The following is a 20,142-nucleotide window of genomic DNA, read 5'->3' as shown; positions in this document are numbered from 1 at the left end:
GCTCCACGCTCTGACACCAGGAGTCTGGCCCAGCACGGACAGCCCCAGGAAGAACCGCTGGCGGGCTAGGGCTGCGGACAAGGTGGTATTTTCCCACGTGCTGGATAAAGCACTTTGCAACTGGTTTTAACTGTGGGCTTTTCTGCACTCTCCTTTTCCTTGTTTGTGGGCTCCTGCTGCTTTGGGGGGAAGGGGTGTCTGTTCCACACGTTTTGCTCCCTCTAGTGGTCAATTCACTTCATGTCCTGAATAACAAAACTGCAAATCTAAACAGATTTTTATGCTGGACATAAAGGAGGAAGAGGAAGGAGAAGAAGATGATGATATTGGATTTCTATCCCACCCTGTACTCTGAATCTCAGAGTGGCCACAATCTCCTTTACCTTCCTCCCCTACAACAGACACCCTGTGAGGTAGGTGAGGCTGAGAGAGCTCTGACAGAAGATGCCCTTTCAAGGACAACTCCTGCAAGAACTATGGCTGACCAAAGGCCATTCCAGCAGCTGCAAGCGGAGGAACGGGCGAATCAAATCCGAATCTCCCAGATAGGAGTCCGCGCACTTCACCACTGCACCAAACTGCCCGATCCCCCAGAGACTACACGGGCCAACTCTGCTCCCAGCTTACCGAAGTGTTTGATTTGCTTCTCGTACTTCTCCACAAACGTTTTATGCTTCTTCTCTTTTTGCTCTTCTGACTCTTCTTCCGGCTTCTCCGGCTTGACGTTGAAGACGCTCTGAAAGGACAGCGAGACGACTGGTCAGTGTACGGCTGGGGCTGTCTGGCTAGACCAATGCAGGACGGGCGGGCAGGATGTTGCTAAGGCCGGAACCCCATCCCGGCTTCCACTGGAGTCTAATGATCTAGCCCAGGGATCCCCGATCTTTTTGAGCCAGTCCACGCCTCTGGATTACTGACGCAGAATAGTGAACGCAGCCACAAAATGGCCGCCGCAGGAAGTGAAGCCAGACACAAAACAGCTGTTGTAGATCTTGTTAAGAAATCTGCTCAGCGTGGACTTGTGAAAGAGCTGAAATGTTTTGGCAGATGATTCAGCAAGAGGTTTCTAAGATCTTGGGATATGAATTTAACAAAGTTGCAGAGACTTTTCTGTTGGGATTACAAATGGAAAAATTTCCAAAAGAAGATAGAACTTTAATCTGGTACTTGCTCTCAGCTGCTAGGACACTGTATGCGCAGTTGTGGAAGCAAGAAAAAATACCAGAGAAATGGGATTGGATTGTTAAAGTTATGACATGGAGTGAAGTGGATAAGTTAAGAGACCATGATTTAGAAGTATTTAAGATGGAGTGGAAGAAGTTCAGAAGATATGTAGAAAAAGAACGGAAAATAAAAGGACATTGGACAATTTTTGATAATGATTAAGTATAAGTGGAAGGAGGATATGAATTTTGGTTCGGATTAATTAGGGGTGCTTTTTATAATGATGTTTTGAATATAGTACACCGGCGGGGGTCAAGTAATGGGGGAGGGGTAGGTAGAATGTAATATATGGGATAGAGAGAGAAAAAGTAGTTAGTAATGATATAATGGGGAGGGACGGTGGCTCAGTGGTAGAGCATCTGCTTGGTAAGCAGAAGGTCCCAGGTTCAATCCCTGGCATCTCCAAAAAGGGTCCAGGCAAGTAGGCGTGAAAAACCTCAGCTTGAGATCCTGGAGAGCCACTGCCAGTCCGAGAAGACAATACTGACTTTGATGGACCCAGGGTCTGATTCAGTATAAGGCAGCTTCATATGTTCATATAAGAAATTGAATATATTGCCATACGTTACTAATAAAAATTGTTTGAAACGTAAGAAATCTGCTCAACCAATCAAATCTCCAATGTCTAATCACGAGCCTTGCTGGGCGAAAGGCCCACCTTCTTTCTAAAACCATTTGATGAAAAGAGCCCTAAACTGGGGATTTTTAAATTTGACTCTTATGTATTTTGATGCAAGCTATTTAGAATGAACGCTCCCTTGAGCTCCGTAAGAAAAACATGGCGAGAGGGACGGTGGCTCAGTGGTAGAGCATCTGCTTGGGAAGTAGAAGGTCCCAGGTTCAATCCCCGGCATCTCCAAAAAAGGGTCCAGGCAAATAGGTGTGAAAAACCTCCGCTTGAGACCCTGGAGAGCCGCTGCCAGTCTGAGAAGACAGTACTGACTTTGATGGACCCAGGGTCTGATTCAGCAGAAGGCAGCTTCATATGTTCATATGGCTAGTAAATGCTATTAAGTAAGTCAATAATAAGTAAAAGACAAAAAAAACCCCAAATGCTACAGAGGTTTAAATCCAAATTCCACGGGTGGGTTACGGAACCCCCACGCTATGCTAGTCGCATAATCGTGCTACAGAAAAGAGCAAGATTCCAGGAGTACCTAAAGAACTAACAACATTTGTGGCGGGGCAAGCGCTTTCGCGAGCCACTGCCCGCTTCTTCAGATAGCAAAGATGATGATATTGGATTCCACTCTGAATCGCAGAGATTACAATCTCCTTTACCTTCCTCCCCCACAAGAGATGCCGCGAGGTGAAGATGATGATATTGGGATTTATATCCTGCCTTATACCCTGATCTCCTTTACCTCCCCCCTACCCACAACAGACGCCCTGTGAGATAGGTGAGACTGAGGGAGCTCTCCCACACCTCAAAAAAGAATATTATAGCATTGGAGAAAGTGCAGAAAAGGGCAAGTAGGATGATTAAAGGGTTGGAACACTTTCCCCATGAAGAAAGGTTGAAACGCTTGGGGCTCTTTAGCTTGGAGAGACGTCGCCTGCGGGGTGACATGATAGAGGTTTACAAGATTATGCATGGAATGGAGAAAGTAGAGAAAGAGGTACTTTTCTCCCTTTCTCGCAATACAAGAACTTGTGGGCATTCGATGAAATTGCTGAGCAGTCAGGTTAAAATGGATAAAAGGAAGTACTTCTTCACCCAAAGGGTGATTAACATGTGGAATTCACTGCCACAGGAGGTGGTGGCGGCTACAAGCATAGCCAGCTTCAAGAGGGGATTGGATAAAAATATGGAGCAGAGGTCCATCAGTGGCTATTAGCCACAATGTATGTGTGTGTATGTAGATAGATGATTAGACAGGATAAATTAGATAGAATAGATTAGATAGACAGACAGACTTTTTTTTTGCCACTGTGTGACACAGAGTGTTGGACTGGATGGGCCACTGGCCTGATCCAACATGGCTTCTCTTATGTTCTTAGGTTCCCAAAAGAGCTATGACTGACCCAAGGCCATTCCAGCAGGTGCATGTGGAGAAGTGGGGAATCAAACCTGGTTCCCCCAGATAAGAGTCTGCGTACTTCACCACTATACCAAACTGGTGGGTGGGGCTGAGAGACCTCTCCCAGAAGCTGCCCTTTCAAGGACAACTCGTAAGAGGGCTATGGCTGACCCAAGGCCATTCCAGAAGGTGCAAGTGGAGGAGGGGAGAATCAAACCCCGGTTCTCCCAGATAAGAGTCTGCGTACTTTACCACTATATCAAACTTGTGGGTGGGGCTGAGAGGGCTCTCCCAGAAGCTGCCCTTTCAAGGACAACCTCTATGAGAGCTCTGGCTGACCCAAGGCCATGCTAGCAGGTGCAAGTGGAGGAGGGGGGAATCAAACCCGGTTCTCCCAAACAAGAGTCCGCACACTTAACCACTACACCAAAACCACTCACAAAGGCTCCTCCCATCCCACAAACGTTGTTAGTCTTGAAGGTGCTCTTGGGACTCTAGCTCTTTTCTACTGCTGCAGACAGACTAACGTGGCTGCCCGCCTTGATCTAGAATTATGCCGGCCACACAATTCGCCCTCGCAGCAGAACACCTCAATGCGAGGAGCCTGGTTCACCTTACTGAAGCCGTCTTTGCTGAGCGTGTCCACGTTCCAGGGCATGTTCTTCTCCTTCTTCCGCAGCTCATCCACCTTCTCCTCCCAGCTCTTCTCTTCTTTCTTGAGCTGCTGGGCCTCGGCCTGTAACCTCTGCAGCTCGCCCTTGGAACCTTCCGCGCCGGACAGCTCCAGGTCTTTCATCTTCCTCTGGCACTCGGCTAGCTTCCGCTTGCAGTCCCGGCAGGCCTTGTCCGCTTCCTCCTTCTCCTTCTGGAACTGCTCCATCCGCTCAACCCGGGCCTGGAAAACAACCATGGAGACACAGAGGGTCAGCTGATCTCCTGCTGCACCGATACAGTCTCTTAAGGGCCCCCAACCTCTTTGAGCCTGCAGACACTTTGGGAATTCTGACACAGCATGGCCAGCGCAGCCACCAAAATGGCTGCTGCAGGAGGCGGGGCCAGTTACAAAATGGCCACCACCCCCTCTTTCAGTCAAGCAGTGAAGAAGAAGACGACCGCAGATTTATACCCCGCCCTCCTCTCTGAATCAGAGCCTCAGAGCGACTTACTCTCCTTTATCTCCTTCCCCCACAGCAAACACTCTGTGAGATGGGTGGGGCTAAGAGAGCTCTCCCAGAAGCTGCCCTTTCAAGGACAACTCTGCAAGAGCTATGGCTGACCCAAGGCCATTCCAGCAGCTGCAAATGGAGGAGTGGGGAATCAAACCCTGTGAGGTGGGTGGGGCTGAGAGAGCTCTGACAGAAGCTGCCCTTTTAAGGACAACTCTGCGAGAGCTCTGGCTAACCCAAGGCCATTCCGGCAGCTGCAAGTGGAGGAGTGGAGAATCAAACCCTGTGAGGTAGTTGGGCTGAAAGAGCTGTCCCAGAAGCTGCCCTTTCAACTCTGCGAAAGCTATGACTGACCCAAGGTCAGCTGGGTGGGGCTGAGAGAGCTCTGACAGAACCTGCCCTTTCAAGGACAACTCTGCAAGAGTTCTGGCTAACCCAAGGCCATTCCGGCAGCTGCAAGTGGAGGAGTGGGGAATCAAACCCGGTTCTCCCAGATAAGAGTCCACGCACTTAACCACTATGTCAAACTGGCTCTCTTGCGCTGTGGTGTAAGTGGTACTACAGCAACATTTTGCAAAAATCTGCACAGACTATCAAATCTGCAGTGGCCAATCAGCACCGCTTGACCCCGCCCACTTCCTCAGAATGCTTGGCAGGCACCAGGAAAGGTTTCAGAGAGCACGAGGACCAGCCTCCCTTGGGTATCTCTCACTCTTCGTTGCGACCAGCTGAGCCAGTAAAACACCATCTCGACTGCCTGACGTCTTCGATCAGCAGGAAGCGGCAAGCTTAACTTCTAATATGGGATCAACGACCTTGCTTCCTGAGCACGCCGACCCACGTCCCCCAAAAATTAAGGGGAGGGGCTGTGGATCAGTGGCAGAGCCTCTGCTTTCCATGTAGAAAGGTCCCATGTTCAATCCTCAGCATCTCTAGTTAAGAGGACCAGGCAGGAGGTGACAATGGGAAAGACCTCTGCCTGAGACTCTGGAGAAGAGCTGCCAGTCTGAGAAGATGATACTGGCTCTAGGTGGGCTGAAGGTCTAATTAAGTATAAGGCGGGCTCTTGTGTTCAGACCCTTGGTATCTTCTTGACTTCCTTATCTAAGTTCCTCCTTGCCAGAAGTAATAATAAAAAAACTGGGGTTACATGACAAGCGGTGGTAGGGAATGGGTTTTTAGGGAGGGATGGCGGCTCAGTGGTCGCCTGGAGAGCCACTGCCAGTCTGAGTAGACTGACTTTCATGGCCCTCCAGGGTCTGATTCAGTAGAAGGCAGCTTCCTATGTTCACGAGGAGGGACGGTGGCTCAGTGGCTCATATGACAAAATGAAAGTTTTGTCATAGGACTTGCGTCACCAAAGCAGAAAAGTAACAGCACTGCCAGCAAAGTCTCTTGGGACCGGGTCGCTCTGTTCTTATGCCACGCTGGCGTTGGAACTATGTGTTGAAATTTGCCAGAATTACTGCTGCCCTGCAGATGTCATCTTTGCCTTTTTAAAAAAAACAAACAAACCAAAAAAAAAAAAAAAAGACCCCTCATCTCTGTGCGCAGAAATCTCTACCCAACAAGAATAACACTTCCAAAATCTCACGGCAGGCTTCGCATAAACTTAGGCAATAATAAAAGCCATTACAGACTTTAAAATGGCACAGGGCTTTTTAAAATTGCGTTCTTTTGCATAATGACACTCTGCCTGCAAAAATCTACCTACAGGGTGACGTGGTTGACAGAAATGAGTCACGCCTGGAACATTATCAGTGACTTAAGAAGAAGAAGAAGATATTGGATTTATATCCTGCTCTCCACTCCAAAGAATCTCAAAGGGGCTCACAATCTCCTTTACCTTCCTCCCCCACAACAGACACCCTGTGAGGTAGATGAAGATATTGGATTTATATCCTGCCCTCCACTCCGAAGAGTCTCAGAGCGGCTCACAATCTCCTTTCCCTTCCTCCCCCACAACAGACACTCTGTGAGGTAGATGAAGATATTGGATTTATATGCCGCCCTCCACTCTGTAGAGTCTCAGGGCGGCTCACAATCTCCTTTCCCTTCCTCCCCCACAACAGACACTCTGTGAGGTAGATGAAGATATTGGATTTATCTCCCGCTCTCCACTCCAAAGAGTCTCAGAGGGGCTCACAATCTGCTTTACCTTCCTCCCCACAACAGACACCTTGTGAGGTGGGTGGGGCTGGAGAGGGCTCTCACAGCAGCTGCCCTTTCCAGGACAACCTCTGCCAGAGCTATGGCTGACCCAAGGCCATGCTAGCAGCTGCAAGTGGAGGAGTGGGGAATCAAACCCGGTTCTCCCAGGTAAGAGTCCGCACACTTAACCACTACACCAAACTGGCTCTCCTTACTATTCAGAGTATGTCAAATTCAGAGTACATCAAACTTGCTTAACGTAAGAGCTGCCTAGAATAAACGTCAGATTATTGAGAGCCGCAAGACAGGAAGGCAGGCAAATAGATGGAGGGCGGAGAGAGAGGTGGAAATAAAGCAACTTTAACTTTAAGTGCACTCTCTAAGCCAGGGGTGTCGAAACTCATTTGTTACGACGGCCAGATCTGACATAAACGAGACTTTTTCGGGCCGGGCCATGCGTAGCCAAGATAAAAACTTAATAAAGGACACAAACACAAAGAAATAAACTTAATAAAGGACACAAACACAAAGAAAGACATTATGTTTTACTTTAAAAACAGAAAGCTTTGATAAAGTTCCTCATGAAAGGCTCCTTAGAAAGCTTGAGAGTCATGGAGTAAAAGGACAGGTCCTCTTGTGGATCAAAAACTGGCTGAGTAATAGGAAGCAGAGAGTGAGTATAAATGGGCAGTCTTCGCAGTGGAGGACGGTAAGCAGTGGGGTGCCGCAGGGCTCGGTACTGGATCCCATGCTCTTTAACTTGTTCATAAATGATTTAGAGTTGGGAGTGAGCAGTGAAGTGGCCACGTTTGCGGATGACACTAAATTGTTCAGGGTGGTGAGAACCAGAGAGGATTGTGAGGAACTCCAAAGGGATCTGTTGAGGCTGGGTGAGTGGGCGTCAACGTGGCAGATGAGGTTCATTGTGGCCAAGTGCAAAGTAATGCACATTGGGGCCAAGAATCCCAGCTACAAATACAAGTTGATGGGGTGTGAACTGGCAGAGACCGACCAAGAGAGAGATCTTGGGGTCGTGGTAGATAACTCACTGAAAATGTCAAGACAGTGTGTGATTGCAATAAAAAAGGCCAACGCCATGCTGGGAATTATTAGGAAGGGAATTGATAACAAATCAGCCAGTATCATAATGCCCCTGTATAAATCGATGGTGCGGCCTCATTTGGAGTACTGTGTGCAGTTCTGGTCGCCGCACCTCAAAAAGGATATTATAGCATTGGAGAAAGTCCAGAAAAGGGCAACTAGAATGATTAAAGGGCTGGAACACTTTCCCCGTGAAGAAAGGTTGAAACGCTTGGGACTCTTTAGCTTGGAGAAACGTCGACTGCGGGGTGACATGATAGAGGTTTACAAGATAATGCATGGGATGGAGAAAGTAGAGAAAGAAGTACTTTTCTCCCTTTCTCACAATACAAGAACTCGCGGGCATTCGATGAAATTGCTGAGCAGAAAGGTTAAAACGGATAAAAGGAAGTCCTTCTTCACCCAAAGGGTGATTAACGTGTGGAATTCACTGCCACAGGAGGTGGCAGCGGCCACAAGCATAGCCACCTTCAAGAGGGGTTTAGATAAAAATATGGAGCAGAGGTCCATCAGTGGCTATTAGCCACAGTGTGTGTGTGTGTGTGTGTGTATGTATGTGTGTGTGTGTGACACAGAGTGTTGGACTGGATGGGCCATTGGCCTGATCCAACATGGCTTCTCTTATGTTCTTCTGTGACAGAGTGTTGGACTGGATGGGCCACTGGCCTGATCCAACATGGCTTCTCTTATGTTCTTCTGTGACAGAGTGTTGGACTGGATGGGCCACTGTCCTGATCCAACATGGCTTCTCTTATGTTCTTCTGTGACACAGAGTGTTGGACTGGATGGGCCACTGTCCTGATCCAACATGGCTTCTCTTATGTACTTCTGTGACACAGAGTGTTGGACTGGATGGGCCACTGGCCTGATCCAACATGGCTTCTCTTATGTTCTTCTGTGACACAGAGTGTTGGACTGGATGGGCCACTGGCCTGATCCAACATGGCTTCTCTTATGTACTTCTGTGACACAGAGTGTTGGACTGGATGGGCCACTGGCCTGATCCAACATGGCTTCTCTTATGTTCTTCTGTGACACAGAGTGTTGGACTGGATGGGCCACTGGCCTGATCCAACATGGCTTCTCTTATGTTCTTCTGTGACACAGAGTGTTGGACTGGATGGGCCACTGGCCTGATCCAACATGGCTTCTCTTATGTTCTTCTGTGACACAGAGTGTTGGACTGGAGGGGCCACTGTCCTGATCCAACATAGCTTCTCTTATGTTCTTCTGTGACACAGAGTGTTGGACTGGATGGGCCACTGGCCTGATCCAACATGGCTTCTCTTATGTTCTTATGTGACAGAGTGTTGGACTGGATGGGCCACTGGCCTGATCCAACATGGCTTCTCTTATGTTCTTCTGTGACACAGAGTGTTGGGCTGGATGGGCCATTGGCCTGATCCAACATGGCTTCTCTTATGTTCTTATGTGACACAGAGTGTTGGGCTGAATGGGCCACTGGCCTGATCCAACATGGCTTCTCTTATGTTCTTATGTGACACAGAGTGTTGGGCTGAATGGGCCACTGGCCTGATCCAACATGGCTTCTCTTATGTTCTTCTGTGACACAGAGTGTTGGACTGGAGGGGCCACTGTCCTGATCCAACATAGCTTCTCTTATGTTCTTCTGTGACACAGAGTGTTGGACTGGATGGGCCACTGGCCTGATCCAACATGGCTTCTCTTATGTTCTTATGTGACAGAGTGTTGGACTGGATGGGCCACTGGCCTGATCCAACATGGCTTCTCTTATGTTCTTCTGTGACACAGAGTGTTGGGCTGGATGGGCCATTGGCCTGATCCAAAATGGCTTCTCTTATGTTCTTATGTGACACAGAGTGTTGGGCTGAATGGGCCATTGGCCTGATCCAACAGGGCTTCTCTTATGTTCTTCTGTGACACAGAGTGTTGGGCTGGATGGGCCATTGGCCTGATCCAACATGGCTTCTCTTATGTTCTTATGTGACACAGAGTGTTGGACTGGATGGGCCATTGGCCTGATCCAACAGGGCTTCTCTTATGTTCTTCTGTGACACAGAGTGTTGGACTGGAGGGGCCACTGGCCTGATCCAACAGGGCTTCTCTTATGTTCTTATGTGACACAGAGTGTTGGACTGGATGGGCCACTGGCCTGATCCAACAGGGCTTCTCTTATGTTCTTCTGTGACACAGAGTGTTGGACTGGATGGGCCATTGGCCTGATCCAACATGGCTTCTCTTATGTTCTTCTGTGACACAGAGTGTTGGATTAACAACAACAATTAAAACATTAACAAATAATTATTAAAACACGAACAAAGTCTGAATCCAGTGGCACCTAATCTAGGACCGTCTTAATAGAATAACTGTGTTCCAAAAGATTTAATAGCAACCCCAGGGCCATGGATTTTTCAAGGCAAGAGATGAACAGAGAAGGTTTGTTTTTGCCCACAAGTTTCCCTTAGCACAGCGGTGGCCAACGGTAGCTCTCCAGATGTTTTTTGCCTACAACTCCCATCAGCCCCAGCCACCCCTGCCTTAGTGGCCTTCCCACCCAGGTACTTCTCACTAGCCATAACAATTCCCCCAAAAGCCAAAAGATTGGGTTATGACTATTGCTAGGTTACTATGATTGCTAGGGAAAGCTGACTCCTACCCCATCCCAGTCTGGACACCACATGAAGCCCGGCAGTCTGAGCGCCTCTCAAGATGAGGGAACCCAACAGAGTCGGTGCCTGAGATCATGACAGCCAAGCGCTTCCAGACGTTAAGCACAGAAACGATGAGTCACTATTATAACTGCTAGGTCAGGCTGACTCTCTCTCTCTCCCCCCCCCCCTCCCCAGTCTCCGGTCTTTTCCTCTCCTCCTGCTACAGAGGCTGGGGCACATCCGCCCACCTCTCCATCTGTACAAAACATTCTTCACCTGAAGCTGTAAAAAAGAGGGAGAGGACCCAGGGCAGGAGGTTTTTCAACAGAGGCTAGATGGCCACCTGACAGCAATGAGGATCCTGTGAATTTAGGGGGAGGTGTTTGTGAGTTTCCTGCATTGTGCAGGGGGGTTGGACTAGATGACCCTGGAGGTCCCTTCTGACTCTAGGAGTCTATGAACTTCCTGACCATCACAGCGGTTCCTCAGTGGAACAGGCTTTCTCGAGAGGTGGTGGGCTCTCCTTCCTTGGAGGTTTTTCAACAGAGGCTAGAGGGCCATCTGACAGCAATGAAGATCCTGTGAATTTCGGGGCAGGCGTTTGTGAGTACCCTGCATTGTGCAGGGGGGGGGGGTTGGACCCTTCCGACTCTAAGCTGGCCAACGGGGCAGTGGGGGCTTGGAGAGCCACACGAGATGTGCGAAAGAGCCACATGTGGCTCCCGAGCCGCAGTTTGGCCATCTTCCCAGATGAGACTCAAGCGTGGTGCATAAGAGGTTACTGAAGGCAACAGTTAAGGGGAGCTAAGGGGGGACACGATAGAGCAGGAGTGCCAAACCTATGGCTCGGGGGTGAGAGCCAGCCCAATCACGGGTCTCATGCAGCCCGCAAGCACCTGGTGGCACGGAGGGAAGGCAAGAGGCTGCTCAGAGGGAGGTAGGAGAAGGTGCACAAGGCGTGGGGTGTGCGGTCGAGGCTGTTGAGAAATAGGAAGGGAATGGTGAGAGGGCAGGACTACGAGGCCGAGGTAAAACTGTGGGGGGAAATGGCACTGAAGGTGGAGAAAGAGGAGGCGTGGCTTTTTTTTCTCTCCCTCCTCCTCCAACCTGAGCTCAGTGAGGATTGGTGACACCCCAATGTGGGGAGGCGGGGGGCGGAGCCAAGCAGTCACCGCTGCGCTAAGCAGCAAACGCGAGGGGGGGGGGGTCGGTAAGAGAGGGTTGCGCGGAATTCTCACGTGCAGACAGACCTTTACAAAGATTAGATAGGTTCGTAGAGAATGGGTCACGGCGACAAAAGGGAACCACCACGTTCAGAGGCAGTCAACCTTTGAAGCCCAATGCCAGGGGAAGGCCTCAGCCTCTCTGCCCCATTTGTTAGCTCTCCAGGACAACTGGATGTCCACTGTGTGAGACAGGAGGCTGGACTAGATGGACCCTCCCTGGTCTGACCCAGCAGGGCTCTTCTGATGTTCTTCTCAGGGGAAGGCCTCGGCCTCTCTGCCCTATTGTTGGCCCTCCAGAGGAACTGGCTGGCCACTGTGTGAGACAGGAGACTGGACTAGATGGACCCTCCCTGGTCTGATCCAGCAGGGTTCTTCTGATGTTCTTCTCAGGGGAAGGTCTCGGCCTCTCTGCCCTTTTGTTGGCCCTCCAGAGGAACTGTGGCCACAGTGTTAGACAGGAGGCTGGACTGGATGGACCCTCCCTGGTCTGACCCAGCAGGCCTCTTCTGATGTTCTTCTCAGGGGAAGGCCTTGGCCTCTCTCCCCTGTTGTTGGCCCCCCAGAGGAACTGATCGGTCCCTGTGTGAGACAGGAGGCTGAACTAGATGGACCCTCACTGGTCTGATCCAGCAGGGCTCTTCTGATGTCCTTATGTGGCAGACACCTTTGCATCCAGTACGAGATGTTTTATGCTTTAATCCAGCCAGGCTAACTTATCTGACCTACATATAAGGAGGTCAGAACAGACGATTCTCTCTTCTAACTTCACGGGCTATGAATAGCTTAAGCCGGGGTTTAAGCACGTTTAGCATCATGTTGCTTTTGAAGCCAGACATCCCCACCTTCGCTTTTTTTGTCTGCGTCAGTTCTCAGAAGCTGGCAAACAACGTCCTGCTTTTGAGACAAATGGGGCACCTCGTCTTCTGAATCAACACGGATTATCTTGCGCTTTTCATTAATAAATAAATAAATAGTGGCCTCACTTGGCATTATTAGAAGAAACATAAATGAAACAACCAAATAGTTTCTAGACCGATCCCATCTGCTGTAGCGGGAGCTGGGTCCTGGATTACTGTCTGGCTGAGCGGCAGATGCGCTCACAAAGGGAATCCTAGAATCCTAGAGTTGGAAGGGGCCTCCAGGATCATCTAGTCCAGAGGTAGGGAACGTTGGCTCTCCAGATGTTTTCTGCCTACAACTCCCATCAGCCCCAGCCAGCATGGCCAATGGCTGGGGCTGATGGGAGTTGTAGGCAAAAAAAAAAAAATCTGGAGAGCCAACGTTCCCTACCCCTGATCTAGTCCAACTCCCTGCACAATGCAGGAAACTCACAAATACCTCCCCCAAGATTCACAGGAAACTACTGGGGGCCCCTGGGAAGCAACCGGTGCCCCCCGCACTGACGCCTCTGCCGACGGGAAGGCGCCCTCCCCAATGCCAACCGGCCCCTCCCAATTCATCAACCAAAGCCTTAACAATCTGCCACTTCAAAAGAAGCGGCTCCAATTAATACAGGCATTTTGCATGAGGATTCTGCGTTACTTCAGGTGTTAAAAACGGTTTTCACAAGCGTGTCGTGGCAAGAGAGCCGAGGAACGAGAAAGGGAGACAGACAGTGAAGGAGAACGAGGATTAGTTCTCCAGGGAGGGAGAACCAGGATTAGTTTGGTTGCGTAAGCCGCTCTCCGCTCGCCACTCTGACAGGTACCTGGGGAGTAAACGGGAGGGTGTGTGCAAGGGGGGGGGGCTTAGCCTAGGGAAACTGGACTGATTCCTTCCGGAACAGAAATAAAAGCTGAGGGCAGGGACTTCAGCTGTAGATAACGCCCTCAGCAAGGGTGACCAAACTTGCTTAAGAAGAAGAACACAGCTTTATATCCCACCCTTGTCTCTGAAAGAGCCCCATGGTGCAGAGGGTTAAAGCTGCAGGACTGCAGTCCTAAGCTCTGGCCACGATCTGAGTTCGATCCCCGCTGGAAGCTGGGTTTTCAGGTAGCCGGCTTGAGGTTGACTCAGCCTTCTATCCTTCCAAGGTCGGTCAAAGGAGTCCCCAGCTTGCTGGGGGGGAAAGCATAGATGGCTGGGGAAGGCAATGGCAAACCACCCCGTAAAAAGGTGTGCCGTGAAAACGTTGTGAAAGCAACGTCACCCCAGAGTTGGAAACGACTGGTGCTTGCACAGGGGACCTTTCCTTTCCTTGTCTCTGAATCAGAGTCTCAGAGTGGCTCACAATCTCCTTTATCTCCTTCCCCCACACCCTGTGAGGTGAGTGGGGCTGAGAGAGCTCTCTCAGAGGACAACTCCTACGAGAGCTATGGCTGACCCAAGGCCATTCCAGCAGGTGCAAGTGGAGCAGTGGGGAATCAAACCCGGTTCTCCCAGAGAAGAGTCTGCGCACTTAAATCACTGCAACAAAATGGCTCTCCTAACATAAGAGCCACATAGAATAAACAGCAGATGTTTGAGAGCCACAAGCCATGAACGTCAGATGTTGGAGGGAGGGAGGGAAGGAGAAAGGGAGGATGGGAGAGAGGGAGGGAGGGAGGAAGAAAGGAAGGGAGGAAGGAAGGCAAATAGATGGGGGATGGAAGGAGAGGTGGAAAGAAAGCAACTTCCTCCCAAGTCAGCCAACTGGATGGTGGGAGCTTTGAGAGCCGCACGATATATGTGAAAGAGCTGAAAGTGGTTCCTGAGCCACAGTTTGGCCACCCCTGCCATAGAGACTTCCAAATCAATCATTTTCTCCAAGGCAACTGATCTCTGTCAGCTGCAATTCCAGGAGTTCTCCAGCTACCACCTGGAGGCTGGCAACCCTATGGACACCCCACCTTTTCTCCCCCTCAGCGGGGATCCAAGGTGGCTTCCGTCCTTCTCTTCACAACCCTACCCTGCGTGGTAGGCTAGCCCTGAGAGTGCACAGCTGGCCCAAGAAAGCTCCATGGCAGAGTGGGGATTCGAACCTGGTTCTCCCAATGCCTAGTCTGACGCTCTACCCACCACACTGGTTCTCACTTGTGGGACAAGAGTGGCTCTTCGGAGACACCAGCCCTATTCATATACCTGCAGGCGCCCACTTTTTAAAAGAACAGCTCGCGTGTGAATACGACATAAACCGAGTTCTCACAAAAGTGCCAAACTGTACCTGGGCTCCACCAGAACAAAGTTTGAGCCCAGTCAGGCACCTTTAAGACCAATCAAGTTATATTCAAGGTTTAAGTGCTCGTGTGAACATATGAACGTATGAGGCTGCCTTATACGGAATCAGACCCTTGGTCCATCAAAGTCAGTATTGTCTACTCATGTACTTTATGTATTTTTATGTATTTTATTGTATAATTATTAATGTATTTTAAACTGATCTTTGTTAGCTTTTTGTATTGTAAGCCGCCCTGAGCCCGCCTTGGTGGGGCAGGGCGGGATATAAATCGAAGAAATAAATAAATAATAATAAATACCCAGACTGGCAGCGGCTCTCCAGGGTCTCAAGCTGAGGATTTTCATGCCTACTTGCCTGGACCCTTTTTGGAGATGCCAGGGATTGAACCTGGGACCTTCCGCTTCCCAAGCAGATGCTCTACCACTGAGCCACCGCCCCTCCCCAGGAACACCTCCTCAGTTACACATGAAGCTTATACCTTGAATAAAACGTCATTAGTCAAAAAGGTGCCGCTGGACCCAAACTTTGTTTGGTCTTGCTGCTTCAGCCCAACACAGCTGCCCACCTGAACCTGGGCTCCACCACTTCAAGCAACAGGTGCTGACTGAACAGCTCCTCGTACAAAACGGTGGTCCCAGTGGTCATAAAACCAAAACCAGGGAGAAGGCTAGGCTACGGCGCTGCAACCCAACATGACCATCGTCTGCGTGCTGGGAGCATTTCCGCGTCTTCAAAACACTTAGCACCTGCAAACTTAAACCGCGCAGCCCGGACACCAAGGGACAACATGCAGGAAAATCAGGTTGTCCCGTCCCGGCTGCGACGGGACTCCAACGGGAGCCCCTCCCGCACCCCCCGAGATACCCCCCGGCCGCCCGGTGTGGCCCGTCCTGCTGTCAAGGCTGCCAACGCACAGAGCCAACATGCCCGCCCCCGGGCTCGGGAGCAGCGACCGAGCTGCGGCTGCAGAGAAAGGGAGGAGGGAACGGCGTCCCACGGAGAGGGCTGGAAGCCCAGGAACTTCGAGCCCAGACGCATCACCAGCATCACAGCCCCAGGAAGTCCGCCCACAGTGTCCTTGCTTATAAGCGAGGGCGGAGCTATCCGGGGGTGGGGCCAGGGAGGAAGGGAGGGGGCCGGGGACAGCATAAAAGGCCAGAGGCTGAGAGGTCAGGGGGGAAGCAGGCTGCTGCAACCGGAGAGAGGGAGGAGCCCAAGCACAGCCGGGAAGGACAAGAGCACAGAGGGGTGAAGTAACCAAGCTCTGTCCTCCTGCATCCTGAGACCTCTGGGAAGCCTAGACAGGCCCAGGCCAAAGCCAGGCCACCAGGAGAGCAGCGGTCATGGCGGGGCACGACGGGGGGCCATCAGGGGCGTGACAGAGGTGAAACATGATCTCAATTCTCAAACACCTGAAGGGACTAGAGTCAAGACTGGATACAGCTCCCTGTCCAGTGTATATTAAGTCACAATCCCGGGTTTGCTGTCGGGCAATGGCCACATTCAGCGGGAGCGAAGTCTGTCCGTTCGGAAGCTTCCTAGCTGTTCAACGGCCCCAGGAGGCGGCTTCTCTGAAACGAAATAAAAACTAAAACGCTAGAGCAAAACCAATGCTAATATGACCACGTTTCCCGCGACGGGATATACTTTTAATATTGTAGGCAGAAGGGTAGCGACACGGCCAGCGTTTTCCAGAACTTCACAGAACAACCTGGAGCTTACAGCGGAGAAGGACAGAAGCGAGATCTAAGCCTATGGCTGAGGAAAAAAGAATATACACTCGTTTCAGCCGCATGTCTTAGAATCTAAAGAAAGCAGATTTTGAGAAATCTCAAGGCGGACCGACTGTGATACGCACCAGCCCACAAGCGGAACGGACGAAAGCGGCGGCAAAATGAAAAGGAAGAACAAGCTGCTCATGACGCTGCCTTCAACTATTGTCTACTCCAGGGGTGGGGAACCTCTGTCCTTTCCACTGGGTGTGGCCCTTAGGGACTGCTGGACCGAACCGAGCCATGTGGCAGCCTCCCTGGGGCCTGGCTGGCCAGTGAGGATCGTGGGGCCCAGCCGCACTGTGCAGCAGCCTCCCCAGGGCCAGGCAGGGATCCCAGGGCCCGGATGTACTGTGCGGCAGCCTCCCTGGGGCCTGGCTGGCCGGCCAGAATTGCTGCAGGGCCTGGAAAAGTTACTGTCACCGTTCAGTTTGCACTTGATTATCCCAGAGGGAGTGGCCTAATATGATAATATAATGAGTGTGTGACCTGATATGCTAATATTAGGGGACGTGGTCTAATATGCTACTGAGTTCCTGCTGGGCTTTTTCTACAAAAAAGCCCTGGACCTCTGCATTTGCCTAGGGTGGCGGGCCGTGTGTGCGTGGGTGTGCACCAGGTTAGGCTCTCTCCACATGATTTCAAATAGATAAAACAATTATTTGCATTAATTTTACTGGCCTGAATCCTTCTCCCTCGGCAGAGCACTGTTTTTTTAAGTTGACAACTTTTTATGGCCCACGAATGATGTTATAAATATCCATCTGGCCCTTGGCAGAAAAAAGGTTCCCCACCCCTGTAATAGATTGGTATTGTCTACTCAGACTGGCAGCAGCTCTCCAGGGTCTCAGGCAAAGAAAGGTTTTTCACATCACCTGCTACCTGGTCCTTTTAAAGTGGAAATGGTAACAACTGAACCTGGGTCCTCCTGCATGCTAAGCAGAGGCTCTTCTACTGAGCCACAGCTCTTCGCTGGGAGAGCTCGAGTCCTTTGTTTAGCTGAGGGTGGTGATGGCAGAAAAGCAGCAGCCACAGAACCGGGGAGGGGGCAGTATTTGGAAGAAACACCTCCACTCCCAGAGCTAACAGCAGAGTTTCAGACAAGGATTTTATTTTGTGTGTGCAGGTGTCGAAAACTTCACATTTTTATTTACCCAGTTCCACCCGATCAGGGCCAGTGAGCATGAAAACACTAAAACGCTGGAACGATTAAGAAAAATTAAAACTGGAAACGATTAAATGAAAACGCATCAACGGCCCTGGAAGAGCCATGAACAGTGGCTGGGGGTAGATGATGACGAAGAAGATGATACTGGATTAATATCCCGCCCTATACTCTGAATCTCAGAGTGGTGACAATCTCCTTTATCTCCCCCCCCCCCTGCCCCACAACAGACACCCTGTGTGATGGGTGGGGGCTGAGAGAACTCTTACAGCAGCTGCCTTTTCAAGGACAACCTCTGCCAGAGCTATGGCCGACGCAAGGCCATTCCAGCAGTTGCAAGTGGAGGAGTGGGGAATCAAACCCGGTTCTCCCAGATAAGAGTCCGCGCACTTAACCACGACACCAAACTGGCTATCTAAGAAGATATTGGATTTATATTCCACCCTCCACTCCGAATCTCAGTCTCAGAGCAGTCACAATCTCCTTTCCCTTCCTCCCTCACAACAGACACCCTGTGAGGTGGGACTGAGAGAGCTCTACCAGAACCTGCCCTTTCAAGGACAGAGGCTCAGAGTAGCCTATAATCTCCTTCATCTTCTTCCCCCACAACAGACACCCTGGGAGGTGGGTGGGGCTGAGAGATCTCTCCAGAAGCTGCCCTTTCAAGGACTGAGTCTCAGAGCAGCCTATAATCTCCTTTCCCTTCCTCCCCAACAGACACCTTGGGAGGTGGGTGGGGCTGAAAGAGCTCTCTCAGAAGCTGCCCTTTCAAGGACAGAGTCTTAGAGCTGCCTACAATCTCCTTTCCCTTCTTCCGCCACAACAGATACCCTGTGAGGTGGGTGGGACTGAGAGAGCTCTGCCAGAAGCTGCCCTTTGAAGGACAACCTTTGCCAGAGCTATGGCTGACCCCAGGCTGTTTCAGTAGGTACAAGTGGAGGAGTGGGGAATCAAACCCGGTTTTCCCAGATAGGAGTCCGCGCACTTCACCACGGCACCAAACGGGCGAAAGGCTCTTCACCATGTCAGCCTGGGAAAGAGCGAGGGGAGATCCCTCCTGGGCGTCCTATAGGGCGAAATTTGTAAAAAAAAAATTTCCAGGGAGGTTTTAAAAGAAAGCATTCAAATAGGACTTGTTTGCAACCCGCGGGCTGCAACGGAGCGCCTTCACTCCCTTCTCTCCAAAGCACCGGGGCAGGGCTGGCAGATGCAGGCGGGGAATTTTCTGGAAACCTGGACTTTTCTGGAACTCTCCAGTGGGAGGGGCCGGGGAGGGCTACGCCCCTCTCCCAAAGCAGCCATTTCCTCCAGGGGAGCCGATCCCTGCAGATCCGCTGTCCTTCCAGGAGAGCTCCAGGTCTCCCCTGGAGCTTGGCAACCCTGAAAAGCGGGGGGGCTCTAGGCCCCGCCGGGAGGATGGCAACCTCAGTCCAGAGAGGCAAAGAACCTCTACCGGAGCAGCCCGGCTCCCGGAGCGGGCGGGAGACGAGGCTGCACCGGGCGAATGTCAGCCTGCGGGGCGATCCCCCCCTCCCTGGCTGACCTGGTGGCGCCACCGGAAGAGGCTGGGCGTGTCGATGTTGGGGTGGGTGTCGTCCTCATCGTCGGACACCTCGATGTGGTCCCAGACGCTGTAGTCCACCATCATGGCGCTACCGCCGCCGCCGCCTCAAAACGACGCCACTACCTCCGCCTCGCGGCCTCCGCCGGCGACTTCCGCTTCCGCTCCCTCCCACTTCCGGTCTCGGCGGCTCTGGAGGCGGCCAGCGGAGAGCTGGGTTGGTGCGCATGCGTCTCTGCTGGCCCGCTCGGCGCTCGTGAGCCTTCCCCCCCTTCCAGCTGGCCCGCTAGGCGCATGCGTCACTGCTGGCCTCTTGTTGCCTAGCCTCTCCCGTTTGTGTCGCTTCTGCCGCCTGCTGGCAGCTTTGCGCATGTGTCCCCTCCGCCAAGCAGGCCCGTTTTGCGCGTGCGTTCTTTGCTTCTTGTTGCCCAGCTTTGCGCTTGTGTCGCTTCTGCCTCCTGCTGGCCCGCTCTGCGCATGCGTCGCTTCTGCTGCTCAGTTGTCTGGATTCTCCATGTGGAATTAGTGCAGGGGTCTCAAACATGCAGTTCAGGGGCTGAATCAGGCCCCCAAAGGGCTCCTATCAGTCCCTCAAGTAACTGTCTCTTGTCTGCTTCCTTCTCCCTCTCTTTTGCTTCCTTCTGCATCACAGCCTGCTTTGCCGGGCTTGCTCAATCACACAGGAGCTACAAAGCAAAGCCTCGATTTTCTCCATTGGCTGAGGCTCCTCCTCTGGGAGGAGGGGGGGAGATCTTGCTTGGCCAGGCTCTCTCAATCGCACAGTAGAGCTACTGAGCCAAGCCTCTCTTCCTTCTATTGGCTGAGGCTCCTCCCCTCCCCAGTCCCTGGGGAAGGAAGGAAAGAGCCAGAGGTTCCTTTGCCCAGTTCCCTGGATTGCATGGGAGAAATACAAAGAAAGCACCTTTAAGACCAATGAGTGCTAATGTTTTAACCATGTTTTAAGG

General features: G+C 51.4%; 1 protein-coding gene across 1 annotated transcript in view; it reads right to left on the bottom strand.

Moving 5' to 3' along the window:
- CDC37 (cell division cycle 37, HSP90 cochaperone) overlaps positions 1-19,334 on the bottom strand; it is a 172,201-nt gene extending 152,867 nt beyond the window's left edge. The window contains exons 1-3 of the mRNA XM_060253471.1: positions 19,160-19,334; positions 3,859-4,140; positions 628-736 (exon numbers count right to left, since the gene is read on the bottom strand). Coding sequence (XP_060109454.1) covers positions 628-736; positions 3,859-4,140; positions 19,160-19,264 — 496 coding nt within the window. The 5' untranslated portion in view covers positions 19,265-19,334. The remainder of the gene's footprint in view (positions 1-627; positions 737-3,858; positions 4,141-19,159) is intronic.
- Positions 19,335-20,142: the final 808 nt, after the last annotated feature.

The sequence above is a fragment of the Heteronotia binoei genome, chromosome 13 (assembly GCF_032191835.1).
Source record: "Heteronotia binoei isolate CCM8104 ecotype False Entrance Well chromosome 13, APGP_CSIRO_Hbin_v1, whole genome shotgun sequence".
In the NCBI taxonomy this organism is placed as follows: Eukaryota; Metazoa; Chordata; class Lepidosauria; order Squamata; family Gekkonidae; genus Heteronotia; species Heteronotia binoei.
Note: the sequence above shows the minus strand (reverse complement) of the source record. Positions and strands in the feature narration are given on the sequence as shown.